Source organism: Piliocolobus tephrosceles, chromosome 16 (genome assembly GCF_002776525.5).
Source record: "Piliocolobus tephrosceles isolate RC106 chromosome 16, ASM277652v3, whole genome shotgun sequence".
NCBI lineage: Eukaryota > Metazoa > Chordata > Mammalia > Primates > Cercopithecidae > Piliocolobus > Piliocolobus tephrosceles.
This window is the reverse complement of record NC_045449.1, coordinates 48,959,163-48,977,387: the sequence shown is the minus strand read 5'-3', so window position 1 is coordinate 48,977,387 and position 18,225 is coordinate 48,959,163. Positions and strand designations below refer to the sequence as shown.

Below are 18,225 nucleotides of genomic sequence, written 5' to 3'. Positions count from 1 at the left end.
GGTTTGCATCACCTGGGCAGACAGGTTTCTACTCTGCGCAATGGTTCCTTGGTGAGAAAGGAGGGGGATGGGAAAGCACCTACAGAAGCCTGACCTGTTTCCAGCAAGGATCCACCCTCAGTCAGTCAGTCAGTCAGTCAAGCAGCTGGCCCAAGATTTAGGCCACCCAGAATTTGCACTGGGTGTTGCCCTGTTACCCAGAACAACCTTCTGACAGGGAGAAGAGATCTCAGATCAAACACGCACACCCACACACACAGCATTCACAACTCACGCACATGCAGTCTCACTCACAGTCATACAATCACACACACATATGCACAAATACATAACTGACCAGAGCTTAGTATTCTCAATACCTTTCCTTCTTCTCCTCTGTGTCTGCTGTCTTCTGAAGTCCAAAGAAATCAAGGAAAATTAAAGACATATTTGGAAACACACAGGCAGGATCCAACACAGCCCTTAATGGGAAGGTTCGTCCCCAGAATCCCAGACTCGGGAATCCAAGTGGAAGTGTATGCAGAACCAGGGCAGTGCCTTGCTGTACCAGACTGTGAATATGCATCTATTCTACCTGGATCCAATCTGAGTACTATTTATGAAGAGTTCAGTCCTTTCTTGAGTTGAACTGGGCTATGGGAGAAATGGGGTGTGTGTGTGTGTGTGTGTGTGTGTGTAGAAGTGAACAGCAGGCCGGGCGTGGTGCCTTACGCCTATAATCCCAGCACTTTGGGAGGCTGAGGCAGGTGGATCACCTGAAGTCAGGAGTTCGAGACTAGCCTGACTAATATGGTGAAACCCCATCTCTATTAAAAATAGCCAGGCGTTGTGGCATGTGCCTGTAGTCCCAGCAACTTGGGACACTGAGACAGGAGAATGGCTTGAACCCAGAAGGCGGAGGTTGCAGTGAGCCACTGCACTCCTCCCAAAGTGCTGGGATTACAGGCATGAGCCACCACTACACTTGACTTTTTTTTTTTTTTTTTTTTTTTTTTGAGATGGACTTTCACACTGTTGCCCAGGTTGTAGTGCAGTGGCACAATCTCAGCTCTCTGCAACTTCCATCTCCTGGGTTCAACTGATTCTCCTGCCTCAGCCTCCCAAGTAGCTGGGATTGGGTAATAGAGTGGGACTGTCTCAAAAAAAAAAAAAAAAAAAAGAAGTGAACAGCAACATCCAGCTGGAGGGGCAGGGGAGGAAGATTGGGTTGAGATGCACCTGTTGTCTTAGGTCTTAAGGTCTTACGGTCAAGGTTGAGGTCAAAGAGAAGCCAAGATTCTACTCCGGATCCCCCAGAACCAGACAACCCAGGCTTTCCCCCCTCCCTTTGGTGGCTTTGGGTCACATAGTTTCTGCCCTTCTCCCAGCAGCTGCTGACAGAGAAAGAAGCAGGCACAGACTGACTAGAAGCTTCTGGAGCCAAGGGAGAACACTGCCTTTTCATTCTGTATTCCTCTCACCAGCTGTAGAAGAAAGACACCCGAATTATTTATTTGTCAGGGAGAAAAGGAGGGGCCCTTTAAGAAATGCAAAGGAAGGAGCAGGGGGTAACCCCTCTCCTGTGCCCCCTCCCTCCCAGCCTCTGCCTTCACATCACACACAGACTGCAGAACCACCCAGGTTTTGCCAAGAGGAATGTCAGGCTGACTGAATTTCAGCTCTCTCTATCTCTGCTCCCTCCTCCTTCTCACTGGTTGCAGCGGGGAAGGAGTCTTGACCCACCCCGGCTCCCCCTCCTAGAGGAACAAACACCCAGCAAGTATACAGGGGGTGGGCAGGACCACCACAGCAGCAATAGAGCTGTGGGCCTTGGGGAGGACCCAGGGCAAGTAAAGGGAGGGTGCTAGTGGTGGTGCTGGGCTGTGGGGAGCTAGATGCACACCGGGGTCCTGATTTTGGGTCCAGTCCTGACAGACACCTGGGCTCTGGCCCTGGCTCTGACTTGGAGTCAAGGTCACAGAGAGCAGGCAGGAGCAGGACATGGCAACTTACCTCCTAGCTTTCCCTCCAGAGCCCAGAGGGCGGAGGGAGAGGGGGTGGAGGCTGAGCTCAGAACCAAGTTTTCCTGAAAAGCCTCTTTCCTTGTTTGTTAGCCCCTCCCAGTCCGTCCCACGCTCTGCTGCAGCTTCCCAACTCTGGGCCAAAGGGCCAGAGAAGAGCCCACCGCCCTCTCTCTCCCACTTTTCTTGGGAGCAGGGGAACAAAGCTAAAGCCTAGCCCATTCTAGGAAGCTCATCTTCTACAAGGAGTCAGAGGGTGAGTGGTCAAGCTCCTGCAGTCAAACTCACTGTCCTCACTACCCTGTTTACTCCTGTGTCCATATTCTTCATCTTTTTTTTTTTTTTTTTTGAGACGGAATTTCGGTCTTGTTGCCCAGGCTGGAGTGCATTGGTGCAATCTCAGCTCACTGCAATCTCCGCCTCCCAAGTTCAAGCGATTCTCCTGCCTCAGCCTCCCGAGTAGCTGGGACTACAGGCATGCACCACCATGCCCAGCTAATTTTTGTATTTCTAGTAAAGACAGGGTTTCTCCATGTTGGCCAGGCTGGTCTCAAACTCCTGACCTCGGGTGATCCACCCGCCTCGGCCTCCCAAAGTGCTGGGATTACAGGCATGAGCCACCACTACACTTGACTTTTTTTTTTTTTTTTTTTTTTTTTTGAGATGGACTTTCACACTGTTGCCCAGGTTGTAGTGCAGTGGCACAATCTCAGCTCTCTGCAACTTCCATCTCCTGGGTTCAACTGATTCTCCTGCCTCAGCCTCCCAAGTAGCTGGGATTATAGGCGCCTGCCACCATGCCCGGCTAGTATTTTTATATTTTTAGTAGAGATGGGGTTTCACCATGTTGGCCAGGCTGGTCTCAAACTCCTGACCTCAGGTGATCTGCCCACTTCAGCCTCCCAAAATCCTGGGATTATAGGTGTGAGCCACTACCCCTGGCCTCCCATATTCTTTTTCTCTACCTTTTTGGTGACTTTCATGTTTCCCAGGCATCCATCAATACCATCCCAGGGGCTGCCTGTGGACAAGGATTTCCATATGAAGAAAACCCTCCCTAGAAGCACTGAGCCTGGGGAAGAATTTAGCAGGAGCAGCAGGTGGCTCAGGCTCCCTCTCCCTTCGCTGCCTGAAGAAGTTTCCATCCGCTCCATGTCCCAAGCCCTCTAACATGATAGATCTCCTCTACTTGAGATCTGTTATTACTCATGGGACAGTTGCTCTGAAGGGAAATGCCGGTTGTTTCTCTTTTTTTTTTTTGAGACAGAGTCTCACTCTGTCCCCCAGGCTGGAGTGCAATGGAGTGCCATGGCAATCTCGTCTCACTGCAACCTCCGCCTCCCGGGTTCTAGGGATTCTCCTGCCTCAGCCTCCTGACTAGCTGGGATTACAGGTGCCTACCACCACATCCGCCTAATTTTTTGTATTTTTAGTAGAGACGGAGTTTCACCATGTTGGTCAGGCTGGTTTTGAACTCCTGACCTCAAGTGATCCACCCGCCTCAGCCTCCCAAAGTGCTGCGATTACAGGCATAAGCCACCACTCCCAGCAATGCTGGCTGTTTCTAACCCTTGTTCAGTATTTCACTTGTTCATCTACCCACCTCCCTATTGGGGGTGGGCAGATGAAACTAGCAATGGACGTCTGACCTTGGGCCAGTCACTTCTCCTAAGCCTCCTGTTCCCCAATAGTAGAAAGAGGGGGGCTTAAGATGATCTACATGTTCCCCTCTGAGTAGTAATCTTCTGTGGAATTCATATTCTACCCTCCAGCACCGAGGGGCAGGGGTATCACTCTGCCCCCACCCCCTGCCTCACATCTTGCTTATTACTTTAGGATCTCAAAGCACTTTCGCTATTAGTTCCCCTCTGTTGTCCTTTTTATTTCCCAGACAAAGGGAAATGACTCACCCCAAAGTCAACTGGAGTGGGTGGAATGGTGTCATACAAGCAAACAGGGAGTCCCTACAGACATCCCTACCTCTGTGGCAACTCCTTCCCCTGGAGGTGTTCTCTCTAGGACGAGTAGAAGAGAAAGGGGGTCACATTTCCTTTCCTTCTCTGGACTTTGCCCCGAAGCAGAGGGCAGCCTAAGCTCCTGACTCCAGGGAAATCTCCCTCCCTGGCTTGTCTGTCTCCCGGTCACCAGTAACCTCAGGACGAGGTCAGTCCCGCAATCACGTGAAGCCCTCACGTTTGCAAGGTTTGCAGAAAGGGCCTCTTAGCTTTGATCTCCCAGAGAGCAGCCAAGCTTGCCAGTCCCTCCCCAGAAATTCACATGCCCCTGCCATACAGGCTTTCTAAACACGCCACCCTGACTCTTCAGCGCACCCCACCCCACTCTCAGCTCCTCCCAGGTCCCGGTAAGCGCTTTGCCAGGCAGAAAGGGGAAAGGCAAGCAGTCCGCCCACTTTGTCAGTGGACTACAAATCCCGACAGCCTTGTCGTTGCGCAGCCGCACAGAGCTCAACGTGCCGGCTGTTGGAAAAGTGTGTCACTGGGGCACGAGGCGCTCCCTGGGATCACATGGTACCTGCTCCAGTGCCGCGTGCGGCCCGGGAACCCTGGGCTGCTGGCGCCTGCGCAGAGCCCTCTGTCCCAGGGAAAGGCTCGGGCAAAAGGCGGCTGAGATTGGCAGAGTGAAATATTACTGCCGAGGGAACGTAGCAGGGCACACGTCTCGCCTCTTTGCGACTCGGTGCCCCGTTTCTCCCCATCACCTACTTACTTCCTGGTTGCAACCTCTCTCTCTCTGGGACTTGTGCACTGGGAGCTCCAGATTCGCTACCCCGCAGCGCTGCGGAGCCCGCAGGCAGAGGCACCCCGTACACTGCAGAGACCCGACGCTCCTTCCTACCTTCTAGCCAGAACTACTGCAGGCTGATTCCCCCTACACACTCTCTTTGCTCTTCCCATGCAAAGCAGAACTTCGTTGCCTCAACGTCCAACCCTTCTGCAGGGCTGCAGTCCGGCCACCCCGAGACCTTGCTGCAGGGTGTTTCGGATCCTGATCGTGAGTCGCGGGGTCCTCTCCCCGCCCTTAGCCAGTGCCCAGGGGGCAACAGCGGCGATCGCAACCTCTAGTTTGAGTCAAGGTCCAGTTTGAATGACCGCTCTCAGCCGGTGAAGACATGACGACCCTGGACTCCAACAACAACACAGGTACTGAGATTCCTCTACTATCATCTTTTCCCTGTCACTGTCTCCCCACCTCCATCTACGCCTTATAACAAGAGGAACTTTGTAAGGGACCGGGGAGTCCCTTGGCCCGGAGATTTGCTAACATGCTGCGGGGCTTTAATATGGGATTTCCAGAGTGACTTGTTCGGGCTGGGAATGCTCTCAGAAACGCCCCATCACCACCCCTCAGAGTCCCAAAGCTCCCTTGAGCCTCGAATCCCGGTTCGGGTGGAAATGGAGAGGAGGTATGGGTGGTGAAGCGAAAAATTTAGGGGGACTGGGAGCTTTGGAACAGTGCCCCGAAACGGCCCCATCTGTCCACTACCTGCAGCTGTGGTATGCCTGGCCTCAGAAAACGGACCTCCTCCCCTCCTGTCTTCCCCCTCCTCTAGTTCCTGCAGGCGCGAGGGAATCTGAGAAGCAGTGGCTCGATCGGGGCTCAGGGAAGGAGGGGCTGGGAGAATCTTTCGGATCTCACTGGGGAATCCTCAGTGACAGGAGGGAGCGACACTTGAGGAGTCCAGAGCGTGGTGCCCGGCCCGAGGGAGGGCACCTACAGGGCCCCGGCCACTGGGAGGGCTCACATGGCTCTACAGCCGGGCCCACGTGCTGCGTTTGTTTTCATTCAGCAGAAGCTGTGGCCGCCACCCCATTGGTTGTTGCCTCCCGGCCTCGTTACATAATGAGCTCCGCCCCCCCCAGTCGCCCCGGCAACGCGTGTTCCCTTCTCTCTTCCCCTAGGTTGTCCCGGTCCTGCTAGCTTTCGGGGTCCAGCCCACGACCCGGTCGCCGGGGAGAGGCGGGGAGGAGGTGGGGCTACTGCTCTCGATTGACGGGAAGCAAGGAGGGCGGGGCCTCGAGTTCCGGGGTTCCTCGTTGGGGAGCCACGTGCGAGAGGCACACGTGGAGCGGGGACGTGAGGCCGGCTGAGGGCCCAGCTCCCGCCCTGCCCCGCCCCGCCGAGATCTGGGTGAAGCTGGGCTGACTCACCGCCCCCGCCTGCCTCCTTTTCCGGTCCGCCTGCCCGGCCCCCTCCCCCTCATCACCAAAACAAAGTAACATGGAGCCATCTCTGACCTTTCATGGCCTTCTGTTTTACACTCCCTAAAGAGACCTCACCCCAACCACCTTTCTCACTCCTTTCGCCTTCACTCTTATTTGCACCTACTTCACTGCACTTCATTTAGACTCAGCTTCCCCACATTCCAAATTCTCTGTTCCCCAAGCTTCTCTTTCCTTAGTTCTGCGACCACTGTCTTATCCTCATCTCCACCAAACAAGCTGCAGTGTGCCTACAAAGGGCTCCCCAAAGCAGCTGCACCCCACACTCATAGCTGAAATGATATTATCCTTTTTTTCTCACAAAAAGGAAAACTGAGACCCAAAGAGGGGAGTTGATATCCTCTAGGTCACAAAATAAGTTGGTAGTGATGGGTCTAGACCTGGACCTAGACTCTTTTGAGTGTGCTCCTCACTTCCACGTTGGAATCCTCTGCATGAAGGTCTCTCTCTCTTTTGGGGGATGGGTGGATGGGTGAACTAGGTCAACTTCATTTACCGTCACCTAATGATACCATCCCCCACCTCAGCCCTGAAACCGTGGGAGCTGATCTGTTGTGCAACTATTTTCCAAGGAGCTGGGTTCACCCTGACCAACCTTGAGCTATTTTAGGGCTGCCCTGCCCAGTTTAGTGTGTGTCAGTGGGTGAGCAAGACATGTGCCTCTGCAGACACAGTGGCATGGCATGTGTCAGCTCACACGTGTCCTGAGATCCTCCCTTCTCCCACCCCGCCTGTGGCAGGCCAGTCTAGGTGTTTGGCAGAGGTGTGGCAGGCAGGTCACCTTTTTCTCCTGCTAATACCACGGGAGCACAGCCACCTCGTTGGCAACGTAACCAGAGGGTCAAAGTCCCTGAGTGGCCAGAGAGCCAAGGTCATTGTTACCAGGCTGAGATCTGAAGGGGGAATTTTAGAGCCCTAGGCTGGACAGTTTGTACTTCCGCCTCCTGCAACTTGCACCGCGAAGTCCTTTCTGGACACAGAGATAGAGTCCACTGTGGCTCACTCTCTTAGAGGCCAGGGGAACCAGGCGGGCAGATTCCTTCCTTTCAGTTCCTTCAGAGAATATATCTCCCAGACTGGGGGGAATGTGATTGTCCTTTGTAAGATCTCCATTCTCTTTACTATTGGCTAGCTATCCCTCCGTGGTCCATGGTCTCATTCCTGGAATGGTCTTAGTATTAAAATCAGCAGCTGGGTTTTTGTTTTTGGAGGACTGGGCACTTTGAATGGCGCTCAGCTGCCCATCCCCCAATCTTCAATTGACAACTAAGTCATTAGCTGCAGTCGATATTCCCAAGGAAGGCATATAGGGAAGGGGGCACATACGCGTTATGCCACAGGGGTCACGCCTCACATTCAAAGCAGAAGCTGAACGTGTCCTGCAAAGGGTTGTGGGTGTTGCTTGGCCATGCCATGTCTACTGTGTGTTGGGGAATTGCTTATTAACTCCAAGATTAGGGGCTCCACATGGTGAACTGAGTGGCCAGCAGTGTTTTGGGCAGACAGGTGGGGATGAGCACAGTGGCACCCTAGGTCCAGAGACATGGCGGCTGACACCCCCTTCCCTTTTGTTCTCCCTCCAGGTGGCGTCATCACCTACATTGGCTCCAGTGGCTCCTCCCCGAGCCGCACCAGCCCTGAATCCCTCTATAGTGACAACTCCAATGGCAGCTTCCAGTCCCTGACCCAAGGCTGTCCCACCTACTTCCCACCGTCCCCCACTGGCTCCCTCACTCAAGACCCAGCTCGCTCCTTTGGGAGCATTGCACCCAGCCTGAGTGATGATGGCTCCCCTTCTTCGTCATCTTCCTCGTCGTCATCCTCTTCCTCCTTCTATAATGGGAGCCCCCCAGGGAGTCTACAAGTGGCCATGGAGGACAGCAGCCGAGTGTCCCCCAGCAAGAGCAGCAGCAACATCACCAGTGAGTACCTTTCCAGCTGACTCGGGGGAACGGAAGCAGGCCAGGGCCAGATTGGGAATGGGTTTTTACGTGACACCAGCCTTGCCAGGGCCTATTCTGGCTTCAGGGATTTCTCCTAGAGTGGCACCAGCCCCTCTTCAGCCCAGTCTTGTCACTCCAGTGCCCCTCAACACTGGAGTTCCTCCTTAGCTTTTCCCTCCCCGGATCTCCAGCCCAGAAAGCCTTCCACACCTCTGGCCACTCAGCCTGGCCTCTCCTGCTCACCTGCTGCCCGTCTCTTTCACAGAGCTGAATGGCATGGTGTTACTGTGTAAAGTGTGTGGGGACGTTGCCTCGGGCTTCCACTATGGTGTGCACGCCTGTGAGGGCTGCAAGGTGAGGCGGACTGGGGGTAAGGGCAGGGGCAGGTGGCCCCCTCCCCCTTGGACACAGAGGCCCAGCCATGATGGAGGTGGTCACTAACCGCCCCTGCCCTCCAGGGCTTTTTCCGTCGGAGCATCCAGCAGAACATCCAGTACAAAAGGTGTCTGAAGAATGAGAATTGCTCCATCGTCCGCATCAATCGCAACCGCTGCCAGCAATGTCGCTTCAAGAAGTGTCTCTCCGTGGGCATGTCTCGAGACGGTGAGGCAGCATCCCCACATCCTCCCCCTTTCTTCCGCCCAAAGTTTCTGAATTAATCTTTCCCTTTAAAAAAGTCACAAATGGAGACACATCATACTGTGAATCACATTTGCACAGGGGATGTCCATCCTTCATCTATCCCATTGGTCCCTCGGGTCACCTCCTACCAACAATCCCTTCTAGGGAAACCCCCTGGATGGGCGTGGCCTTGCTGGTTTTAGTTTTGATGTGAAACCCCAAGCCTTCAGAGTCTTGCCCTTTCAGGAGGAAGGAAGGAAGAGAAGCACGTGAGTGCGGCTGAGAACTTCCTGACGTTGTTCTCATCCTGTTGCAGCTGTGCGTTTTGGGCGCATCCCCAAACGAGAGAAGCAGCGGATGCTTGCTGAGATGCAGAGTGCCATGAACCTGGCCAACAACCAGTTGAGCAGCCAGTGCCCGCTGGAGACTTCACCCACCCAGCACCCCACCCCAGGCTCCTTGGGCCCCTCGCCACCCCCTGCTCCGGTCCCCTCACCCCTGGTGGGCTTCTCCCAATTCCCACAACAGCTGACGCCTCCCAGATCCCCCAGCCCCGAGCCCACAGTGGAGGATGTGATATCCCAGGTGGCCCGGGCCCATCGAGAGATCTTCACCTACGCCCATGACAAGCTGGGCAGCTCACCTGGCAACTTCAATGCCAACCACGCATCAGGTAGCCCTCCAGCCACCACCCCGCATCGCTGGGAAAATCAGGGCTGCCCACCTGTCCCCAATGACAACAACACCTTGGCCGCCCAGCGTCACAACGAGGCCCTAAATGGTCTGCGCCAGGCCCCCTCCTCCTACCCTCCCACCTGGCCTCCCGGCCCTGCACACCACAGCTGCCACCAGTCCAACAGCAACGGGCACCGTCTATGCCCCACCCACGTGTATGCAGCCCCAGAAGGCAAGGCACCTGCCAACAATCCCCGGCAGGGTAACTCCAAGAATGTTCTGCTGGTAAGGGCATGGGGGCGGGCGGGTGCGTTAAGAAGGTCGGGGGGGCTTGGCAGAATGGACTTAGTGTAGGGCAGCTGGGGGTTCCTGGAGACTAAATGTGGGGATAGCCTCTTCCCAGGAGAGAATGTCTTGCCTTGCAGTCTGGGCTCTGCCTGGGAATCCCTGATCTCCACCTGGCACCTAATTGCTACTTTATCTTGAAGACCCATCCTGCAGGGCCACAGCCCCTAGCCCAGGCAGAATCTGGGGTCCAGCTCTGCTTGGGGCATTCATCTGACCCAGCCTGGCTGACACTCCCGTCCCTCAATTCTTTCCTCCCCCAGGCATGTCCCATGAACATGTACCCGCACGGACGCAGTGGACGAACGGTGCAGGAGATCTGGGAAGATTTCTCCATGAGCTTCACGCCCGCTGTGCGGGAGGTGGTAGAGTTTGCCAAGCACATCCCGGGCTTCCGTGACCTTTCTCAGCACGACCAAGTCACCCTGCTTAAGGCTGGCACTTTTGAGGTGAGTGACCGTTTATGCTTCCTGTTTTTTTTTTGTTTGTTTGTTTTTTTGAGACGGAGTTTCGCTCGTTGCCCAGGCTGGAGTGGAATGGTGCGACCTCCACTCATTGCAACCTCCACCTCCTGGGTTCAAGCGATTCTCCTACCTCAGCCTCCCGAGTAGCTGGGATTACAGGTGCCCGCCACCACACTTTGGCTAATTTTTATATTTTTAGTAGAGACAAGGTTTCGCCATGTTGGCCAGGCTGGTCTCGAACTTCTGACCCCAGGTGATCCGCCCACCTCGGACTTCCAAAGTATTGGGATTACAGGCGTGAGCCACTGCACCCAGCCACTTCCTGTTTTGACCTGGGGAAGGATCCAGCAGAAGGCCTTGGTGTCTGGGGTGGGCAGGACCTCTGAAAGGTTTTAGAACCCAGTATCTTTGTCCTTATAGCCTCTGATTGGTGGAAGGGGCTGAGCTGCTCCTGCTGCTGTCTCTGGATGGCTGGGACTTCTGTCATCTCAGCTGGAATTTAATCACAACCCATTACACTGAAATAATGCCTTGGGTACAGTGCTGCCCCCATTCTAGACAAGAGCAGATTAACTTTGGTGAATGTCTTGCCCAAGGTCACAGGTAATAACAAAGCTGACACTCAGATTCAGGCTTATTGGATCCCAAAGCCATCCTTCCACCTGGGCTCCCTCATTGCCCATTCAGAAACAACCCTCACTCTACTGAGAAATGGAAGGCAGCACCACTAAACCCTTCGGCAAACTACAGGGACGATTTGGTCAGTGCTCCTCCCACCCCACCCAGGTTGACTGTTCCCACTCCCCCTCTAGGTGCTGATGGTGCGCTTTGCATCATTGTTCAACGTGAAGGACCAGACAGTGATGTTCCTAAGCCGCACCACCTACAGCCTGCAAGAGCTTGGTGCCATGGGCATGGGAGACCTGCTCAATGCCATGTTCGACTTCAGCGAGAAGCTCAACTCCCTGGCGCTTACCGAGGAGGAGCTGGGCCTCTTCACCGCGGTGGTGCTTGTCTCTGCAGGTAGGTCAGGCTCTCGCCTGACCCGGGGGAGGAGGCAGACGCAGTTCAATTCAACACACCTTTTATGGAGAACCTACTCTATGCCAGGCCCTGCACTGGGCACTGGGGATACAGACATGATTCAGACACAGTCTAGCTTGGGAAACAGACTCATGCCCGACTAATTATAAAACAGTGAGATAAGTGTCACAGTAGAAGCATGAACCAAGGAAGCACAGACAACTATTTCTGCCTGGGGGAGCTGGGGAAGGAGGTGACACTTGAGTTGGGGCCTCAAAGGACAAGTAAGATGTTGCCAGGCAGAGAAGGGGGGAAGGGCATCCCAGGCAGAGGGAACTACACAGCAAAAAGCAAGGGAGCCTGGCCACGTTCGGCCTGTTGAGGAAGGGAAGGTGGTCTTACGGGATGGGAGGTGACCAGCCCTGCTGAGCCCACGCTCCCAGCTTTCAGGCATCTGCTCTCGGGGCAGAGGCCTGTGAGAAGGTATGGCACTCCTTCTCCTTACCCGTCGGCCCTCTGGGGGGCTTCAGGGAGAGGCTGCATTGCCTGCCAGGTCCTCGCAGACCTCCGGTTCCTCGTCAGAGGAGCTCGGGGAGTCCACCTCACTGCTGTCGTCTTCCCCACAGACCGCTCGGGCATGGAGAATTCCGCTTCGGTGGAGCAGCTCCAGGAGACGCTGCTGCGGGCTCTTCGGGCTCTGGTGCTGAAGAACCGGCCCTTGGAGACTTCCCGCTTCACCAAGCTGCTGCTCAAGCTGCCGGACCTGCGGACCCTGAACAACATGCATTCCGAGAAGCTGCTGTCCTTCCGGGTGGACGCCCAGTGACCCGCCCGGCCGGCCTTCTGCCGCTGCCCCCTTGTACAGAATCGAACTCTGCACTTCTCTCTCCTTTACGAGACGAAAAGGAAAAGCAAACCAGAATCTTATTTATATTGTTATAAAATATTCCAAGATGAGCCTCTGGCCCCCTGAGCCTTCTTGTAAATACCTGCCTCCCTCCCCCATCACCGAACTTCCCCTCCTCCCCTATTTAAACCACTCTCTCTCCCCCACAGCCCTCCCCTGGCCCCCTGATTTGTTCTGTTCCTGTCTCAAATCCAAGAGTTCACAGCTGAGCTGGCTTCTGTGGTGTGTGCTCGTTTGGGGGGTGGGGTGGAAATACTGCCAAGGCTGGGGGGGCCACCTCTCCATCTGGTCAGTTTGTGGGGTGGGTACTCTGCCAGCAGATGGGAGGATATAGGGAAACAGCACACAAGTCTAAGGGGGGTGCCCAAGGGGGTTATTTTCATCATATATTTATTACATAAATATATAGTAAAATAGACGAGCAACAATTACCATAAAAATATCTTTCTTTAAAATCCTGACCCAAAACACAACGGGGTGAAAAATCGCACATAACAGACATACTGATTGTCAATGTGGGGCAGGAGTAGGAGCCCCTCAAGTCACCCCTGCCGGTCCCACCCCTCCCTGGGGAAGAGACCTACCTCCTTCCCTGTGTCTGGCCACAACTCCCCTCCCCCCAGCCCAGCACCAGCTTCTCATACATTCAGTAGCGCCTCTGGGCAGTGTCCCCCTCCCCGCTGCCCAGGAGTTCCCAGGGCAGGAGTTACTGTCCTCCTTATGGACGGTGTCTCTGTCACACGCCCTGCCCTCTCCCAGCTCTGCAGACCCGCCACCAGGAGAAGGGGTAGGGGCTCCTCCCCCACCCTCCCCAAGTCTGAGCAGGGAGGAGGCTGGATGAGGTATGTGTGTTATGAGTGATGGGAGGGGCAATACTGAGATGGAGAGGCGGGTGGTGGGGGCGGGGTAGTGGTCATGGCTCTGGCACCCCCTTGTCCTGGCCTGGCCCCCTCGTCCTATTCCCAGCAACCCGCCCTCCCACCGATACTGCACCTGCTGCTCCACCCTGCCTGCCCTAGTGCCCCGGGCCAATACTGGGGGAGGCATGCTGAGCACCCACATCAAGGCCATCCCCCTCATTAGCACCAATGGCCCCCAGGAGAGGGCCCTGTCCCCCACTTCCACAGCAGGGACTGGGACAGCTGCCGCTCTAGAGCAGGTGCGTGGCACTCCTGAGTCGCCCTGGCTCCTCCCCTACCATGTGTACTCACTCACACATTCACGCAGAGGAACACACACATACACCCCACATCACCGAGGGGGAGGGGAATCACAGCTCATATGATTGGGGAGGGTGGGGGAGTCCCAAGTGCCTATAAGAGGCCAAGGCTCTTCAAGGCCTTTTCTCTGCCGTGTCCATGGCTGAGAATGGGGATGGAGGGGTTGGGGTGGGGATGGAGGGGTGGGGAAGACAGCAGACAGGTCAGGAATTCCACTGGGCCCCCAGGCGTGGGAGGAAGGTACGAGAGGGCCTACCCATGGAACTGGAGTAATACAGGAATCAGTACTCCAGGAGAGAGAGAGGATAGAGACAAAGACAGCGCAGGCAGCCCGAGGCCCCAGCAGGGTGGGACGGGAACATGCACAGGTGACAGTGGGTGCTCCTCCAGGCCCTCCACCCCTGTTGGAACACCTGACCGATGGGGAAAGGACAGTGCCCTAATGGGCAGCATAGCGTTGCCTTCCCATGTCCGTGTGTGCATGTACGTGTGTGTGTGTGTGTGTGTGTGTGTGTAGGGGGCTGTGGCAGGCTGAGAGTCAGGGTGGGGTGGCAGGTTCCCCACTGCTTAAGACATTTTTGCCCCAATAGTGCAAAGCGCAGGAAGCCCTGGCACCCCTCCCCCCACCCCCTGCCCCAATCCCCATGGCTTCCGGGGGCATCTGTGTCCACCCATCCATCCCTGCCGACATGCAGCCCTGAGCCCAGCGCCCTCTGGTCTGCTCTGTCCCACCCCCACCTCCTGCTCCCACGGGAGGACCACCTCCTCTCTCCGTCTCTCCCCTGAGGAGTGGGCGGCAGCCACAGGGAGGGGGAGGAGGGCAGCTCACCCAAGTGCAGACCAACAGAGCACCCTCACCAGGAGGGCGAGAGGGGCTCAAGCCAAAGTCCCTGAATTAGAGAAAAGAAGAGGGGAAGGGGTCCTGGGGCAGAGGGGCAGCTGGCCAAAAGAGCTTTAAAGAAAAAGGAGCACCGACCACCCCCTCCCATGGGGCCCCAACTAAGTGTCACTTATCTAAACACCCCCATTCCGATGCCTGCCCGCCCAGAGTTAGTGCAGTGAGTAGGAGCAGGGGAGAGGGCAGAGGTTAGAGAGAGCCCAGAAGACAGATGGGAAACAGGGAAACAGAGTGCTAAAAGGGTGGAGGGTTCTGGGAGACGCGCACGCACAGCCCTCCTGCCCTCCCCGCCACCACCCAATGCAGCAGCATCCGGTTTCTAGCTAATACTGCAGGATATGAGGAGGGTAGGAGCTGGAGCCACAGTTTTTCCTGGGTGGGTGCCAAGGTGTGGAAGGAGGAGGTGGATGGGGAGAGGCCCCTAGGGCTGGGCACTTAAAGGGGAGCTGTGTGGGCAGCAGGGCAGGCTGGTGAGGGGCCAACTGGCATCCAGCATGAGAGGTAGATGGAACTCAGCGGGCACGAGTGGCAGAAAGCAGAGGACATACTAGGGTCGGGGGGTGCCAAAGGGGCACAGAGGGTGGGGTACGGCAAGGGGGGTGGCCAGGACCCTGTTGTGTTAACTCACAGCTCTGATCGGCAGCCCTACCCTTGGGGCTCTGGTGTGGGGGCATTCCTCTCTGATGTGGGGGAAGGAGGGCAGCTCACAAAGTGCATGGGGTGGTAAAGGGGGGGGGTCTCTCCCCTCTGGTCAGCCTCAGTTAATAACTTAATATCATCTCTCTCTATCGCTCGCTCTCTCTTTTTCGTATTTTTCTCTCTGTCTAGTTTTTCTTCATTTGTCTTCTCCCCTTGCTTGGTTTCCAAAGTGCAGTTAGAATGACTATAAATTTTAACCTCCAGGGGAGGAGCCAAGCCAAGCGGTTCTTTGCACCCAGGCATCTGGGGAAGTAGAGAGGCCCTCAGCCTGGAGGGGAGACCTAGGCCAAGGAACTGGGTGGGGGCTCTCTCTTGTGTGTGTAGGGGGTGAGTTGAGGGCATCTTCCCCCAGCCCACATTCCTCCTTCCCCTACAGTCACGGTGGCTTGTCTCCTCTCAGTCCTCCCACCCTTCCCTACCTTCTGAGAGGACGGGGTCCTGGGAACTGCAGGACACGGCTCCCCCAGCCTCCCACACTGTCCTTTCCATAGCAAGTTCATTTGTTTGCCCTGTCCCAGGGCTGGAGGTCTGAGGAGGGACCTGGGCAGTGCGGGTGTGTGTGTGGGAGCTGAATCTATCCAAGGATGAGAGGAAGGAGAGAAGGGGTGTGGGGGGGTCTCCCTCAGCCCCCAGCTCTGCCCCTTCTCTCCAGGCTCCTCCCCACCAGCTCCGCACACCCTCTGGCCGCCTGAGGCTTTAGACTTCCTGATCCTCAAAGACCTCGAGGAAGAGTGGGGGGAAGAGTTCGGTGGGGCACTCGACTTTCATGTGGAGGAAGCGGCTGGCGTGGCAGGCCCCGATCATGCGGAGGTCAGTCACCTTCATCAGCAGCTTGGGCCAGAAGTGCGGAATGTTGTGTTTGCGGTGGTTGACGTAGTGCTCGAACGCCAGCAGGTACGCCTCCTGACTCTTCTCGATCTTGTCCACACACAGCAGGCCCGAGCGGTCTGTGGGAGAAGGGGGCATGAAGGACGTAGGGCCGGCCGAAGGCCTGGAGATGGCGAGGGTGAGGTGTGGGGGGGAAGAAAGGACTAGAGGGGAGACAGAAGCAGAGAGGCTGTGGGAGAGGAGGGGAGAAGCTCCCCCTGAGGGACATGGGCAGGAGAAGCACAGGCAGAGGGAGGCAGCTGGGAAGTGGAGAGGGGCAGGGGGGAGCTGGGGGGATGGGGCAACGCAAGGAGGACAGAGGGACAGGCCGGGGGCTGGGGCAGAGAGAGGAGCCTTGGAGAGGGAGGACTGGGGTTGGTGGTTAGAGAGGCGGGGTGCCGATGGGGGTAGGGAGGGGACTGAGGGGTAAGAGATAGGACTGGGGGACAGAAGAGGGATGGGGGATGGAAGGTGGTTGAGAACAAAGTGGGGAGTGGGGGACAAAGGGGAATGCGAGTGACAGAGGATGGGGGCAGAGAGGAGGAAGGAAGCAAAGATAGGAAAAGGCACAGAGCAGGGATGGGGAGGCAAGGGGAAAAAGTGTGAAGTAGGTGACAGAGCAGGGGACAGGGGACAGGGGATGGCCTAGGTGACAGAGAGGTAGCCCGGAAGAAGATTCAGGAGGGAGTTGAGCAACAGGCCCAGGGTCCAGCCAATCTCTGGGACCCCTGGAAGCTTCTGAGCCCTCCCGGTCAATCAGCAGGTACCTGTTGACATTAGCAGCACAGCCTGCAGCAGAGCCACTTCCGTGTCATCCAGGTTAAAGGCAGAGAGTGACTTGCCCAGTTCAAAGATGGCGTCGGAGACTACGCCCAGGCCGCCATTCTTGAGCTGCTCCCGCTTGACAGCCATCTCCCCACTCAGCGTCAGGGTGTCACTCTCAGGGTCGTAGCGGACAGCCGCCCGCAGGGACATGATCTCCATGCAGCACCCCTTCAGGAGGATGATCTGGTCTTCGCAAGGCAGCTGTGGAGAGGCAGGGCCACAGGAGCACTCAGCATACCCCTCCCCGTGTCCTCGAGTCTCCCCTAGAGTGTCCTCCGGGAGCAGTGAGGCCGGCGAGGCCCCCATGGACTCCGAACGGCTGACCTTGTGTTGGGCCACATGCGTGCCCTATTTCATTTAAGCCTCACAATGATGCCTGTGAGACCCAGCGTGGTGACTCATGACTATAATGCCAGTACTTTGGGAGGCTAAGGTGGGTGGATCACTTGAAGTCAGGAGTTCGAGACCAGCCTGGCCAACATACATGGTGAAACCCCATCTCTACTAAAAATACAAAATTAGTTGGGCGTGGTGGCACACGCCTGCAGTCCCAACCACCAGGGAGGCTAAGGCAGGAGAATTGCTTGAACTCAGGAGGTGGAGGTTGCAGTGCACGTCACTGCACTCTAGCCTGGGCGATAGAACGAGACTCTGTCTCAAAAAAGAAAAAAAAATTATGCCTGTGAGTTAGTGCTCATCATTATCCCCAGCCCACTCCAGATGAGAACACTGAGGCACAGGGGATGGAGGTAACTCGCCCCAGGTCACATGGCTAGTAGGGCAGCCTGTCTCCAGCACTAGTGCTCTGGAAAATAAGAACTTTCAGGCTGCCTGGAGTTGGGTGGCCGCATAGACTTGAGGGATGAGGGGCTTTGGAGGGGAGCACTTGGAGCTGGCTGACTTCTTAGAGCAGTTAGACCTTGGTGTGTCCGTGTGCTGGGTGTGTATGTGTCTGTGTGTATCTGTATACGTGTGTCTGTGTGCTGTGTGTGTGTGTGCTGGGAGGGTGTGTCTGTGTATGTATTTGCATGTTTCTGTACTAGGTGTGTGTGTATGTATCTGTGTCTGTATGCTATGTGTGTGTCTCCGTGTGTGTGTGTGTGTGGGGTGTGAAGGTGCCTGTGTACTAGGTGTGTGTGTGTCTATATGTGTGTGTGTGTGCTGAGTGTATGTGTGTCTATGTGTCTGTGCTAGGGGTGTGTGTGTGTGCTAGGTGTGTATCTGTGTATGTGTCTGTGTGTGTGCCTATATGCTGTGTGTGTCTGTGTGTGTGTCTGTATGTATCTATGTGTGTGTCTGTGTGCTAGGTTGTGTGTATGTGCCTGTGTGCTGGGTGTGTGTGTGTGCTAGGCGTATATGTGTGTGTGTGTGTGTGTGAGCAGAGGATAGACCAGAGCCTGAGCGCCAAGTCAGCTAATAATGGTAACAGCTAGGGGTATATGTGTGTGTGTGTGTGTCTGTACGTGTCTCTGTGTGTATGTCTATGTATCTGTGTGT

At 55.8% G+C, this 18,225-nt stretch overlaps 2 protein-coding genes across 2 annotated transcripts in view; one reads left to right on the top strand and one right to left on the bottom strand.

Annotated features, from left to right (window-relative positions):
• The first annotated feature begins 4,475 nt into the window (after positions 1 to 4,475).
• Positions 4,476 to 12,428, top strand: NR1D1 (nuclear receptor subfamily 1 group D member 1). Its single transcript, XM_023204233.1, has 8 exons — positions 4,476 to 5,161; positions 7,825 to 8,163; positions 8,450 to 8,538; positions 8,643 to 8,787; positions 9,122 to 9,765; positions 10,089 to 10,274; positions 11,102 to 11,312; positions 11,939 to 12,428. Exons 1-8 carry the CDS (start codon positions 5,131 to 5,133, stop codon positions 12,136 to 12,138), a joined length of 1,845 nt encoding a protein of 614 aa, XP_023060001.1. The 5' UTR covers positions 4,476 to 5,130; the 3' UTR covers positions 12,139 to 12,428.
• Positions 12,429 to 12,592: 164 nt separating this feature from the next.
• Positions 12,593 to 18,225, bottom strand: part of THRA (thyroid hormone receptor alpha) — a 30,142-nt gene continuing 24,509 nt past the window's right edge. The window contains exons 8-9 of the mRNA XM_023204234.2: positions 16,671 to 16,929; positions 12,593 to 15,983 (exon numbers count right to left, since the gene is read on the bottom strand). Coding sequence (XP_023060002.1) covers positions 15,733 to 15,983; positions 16,671 to 16,929 — 510 coding nt within the window. The 3' untranslated portion in view covers positions 12,593 to 15,732. The remainder of the gene's footprint in view (positions 15,984 to 16,670; positions 16,930 to 18,225) is intronic.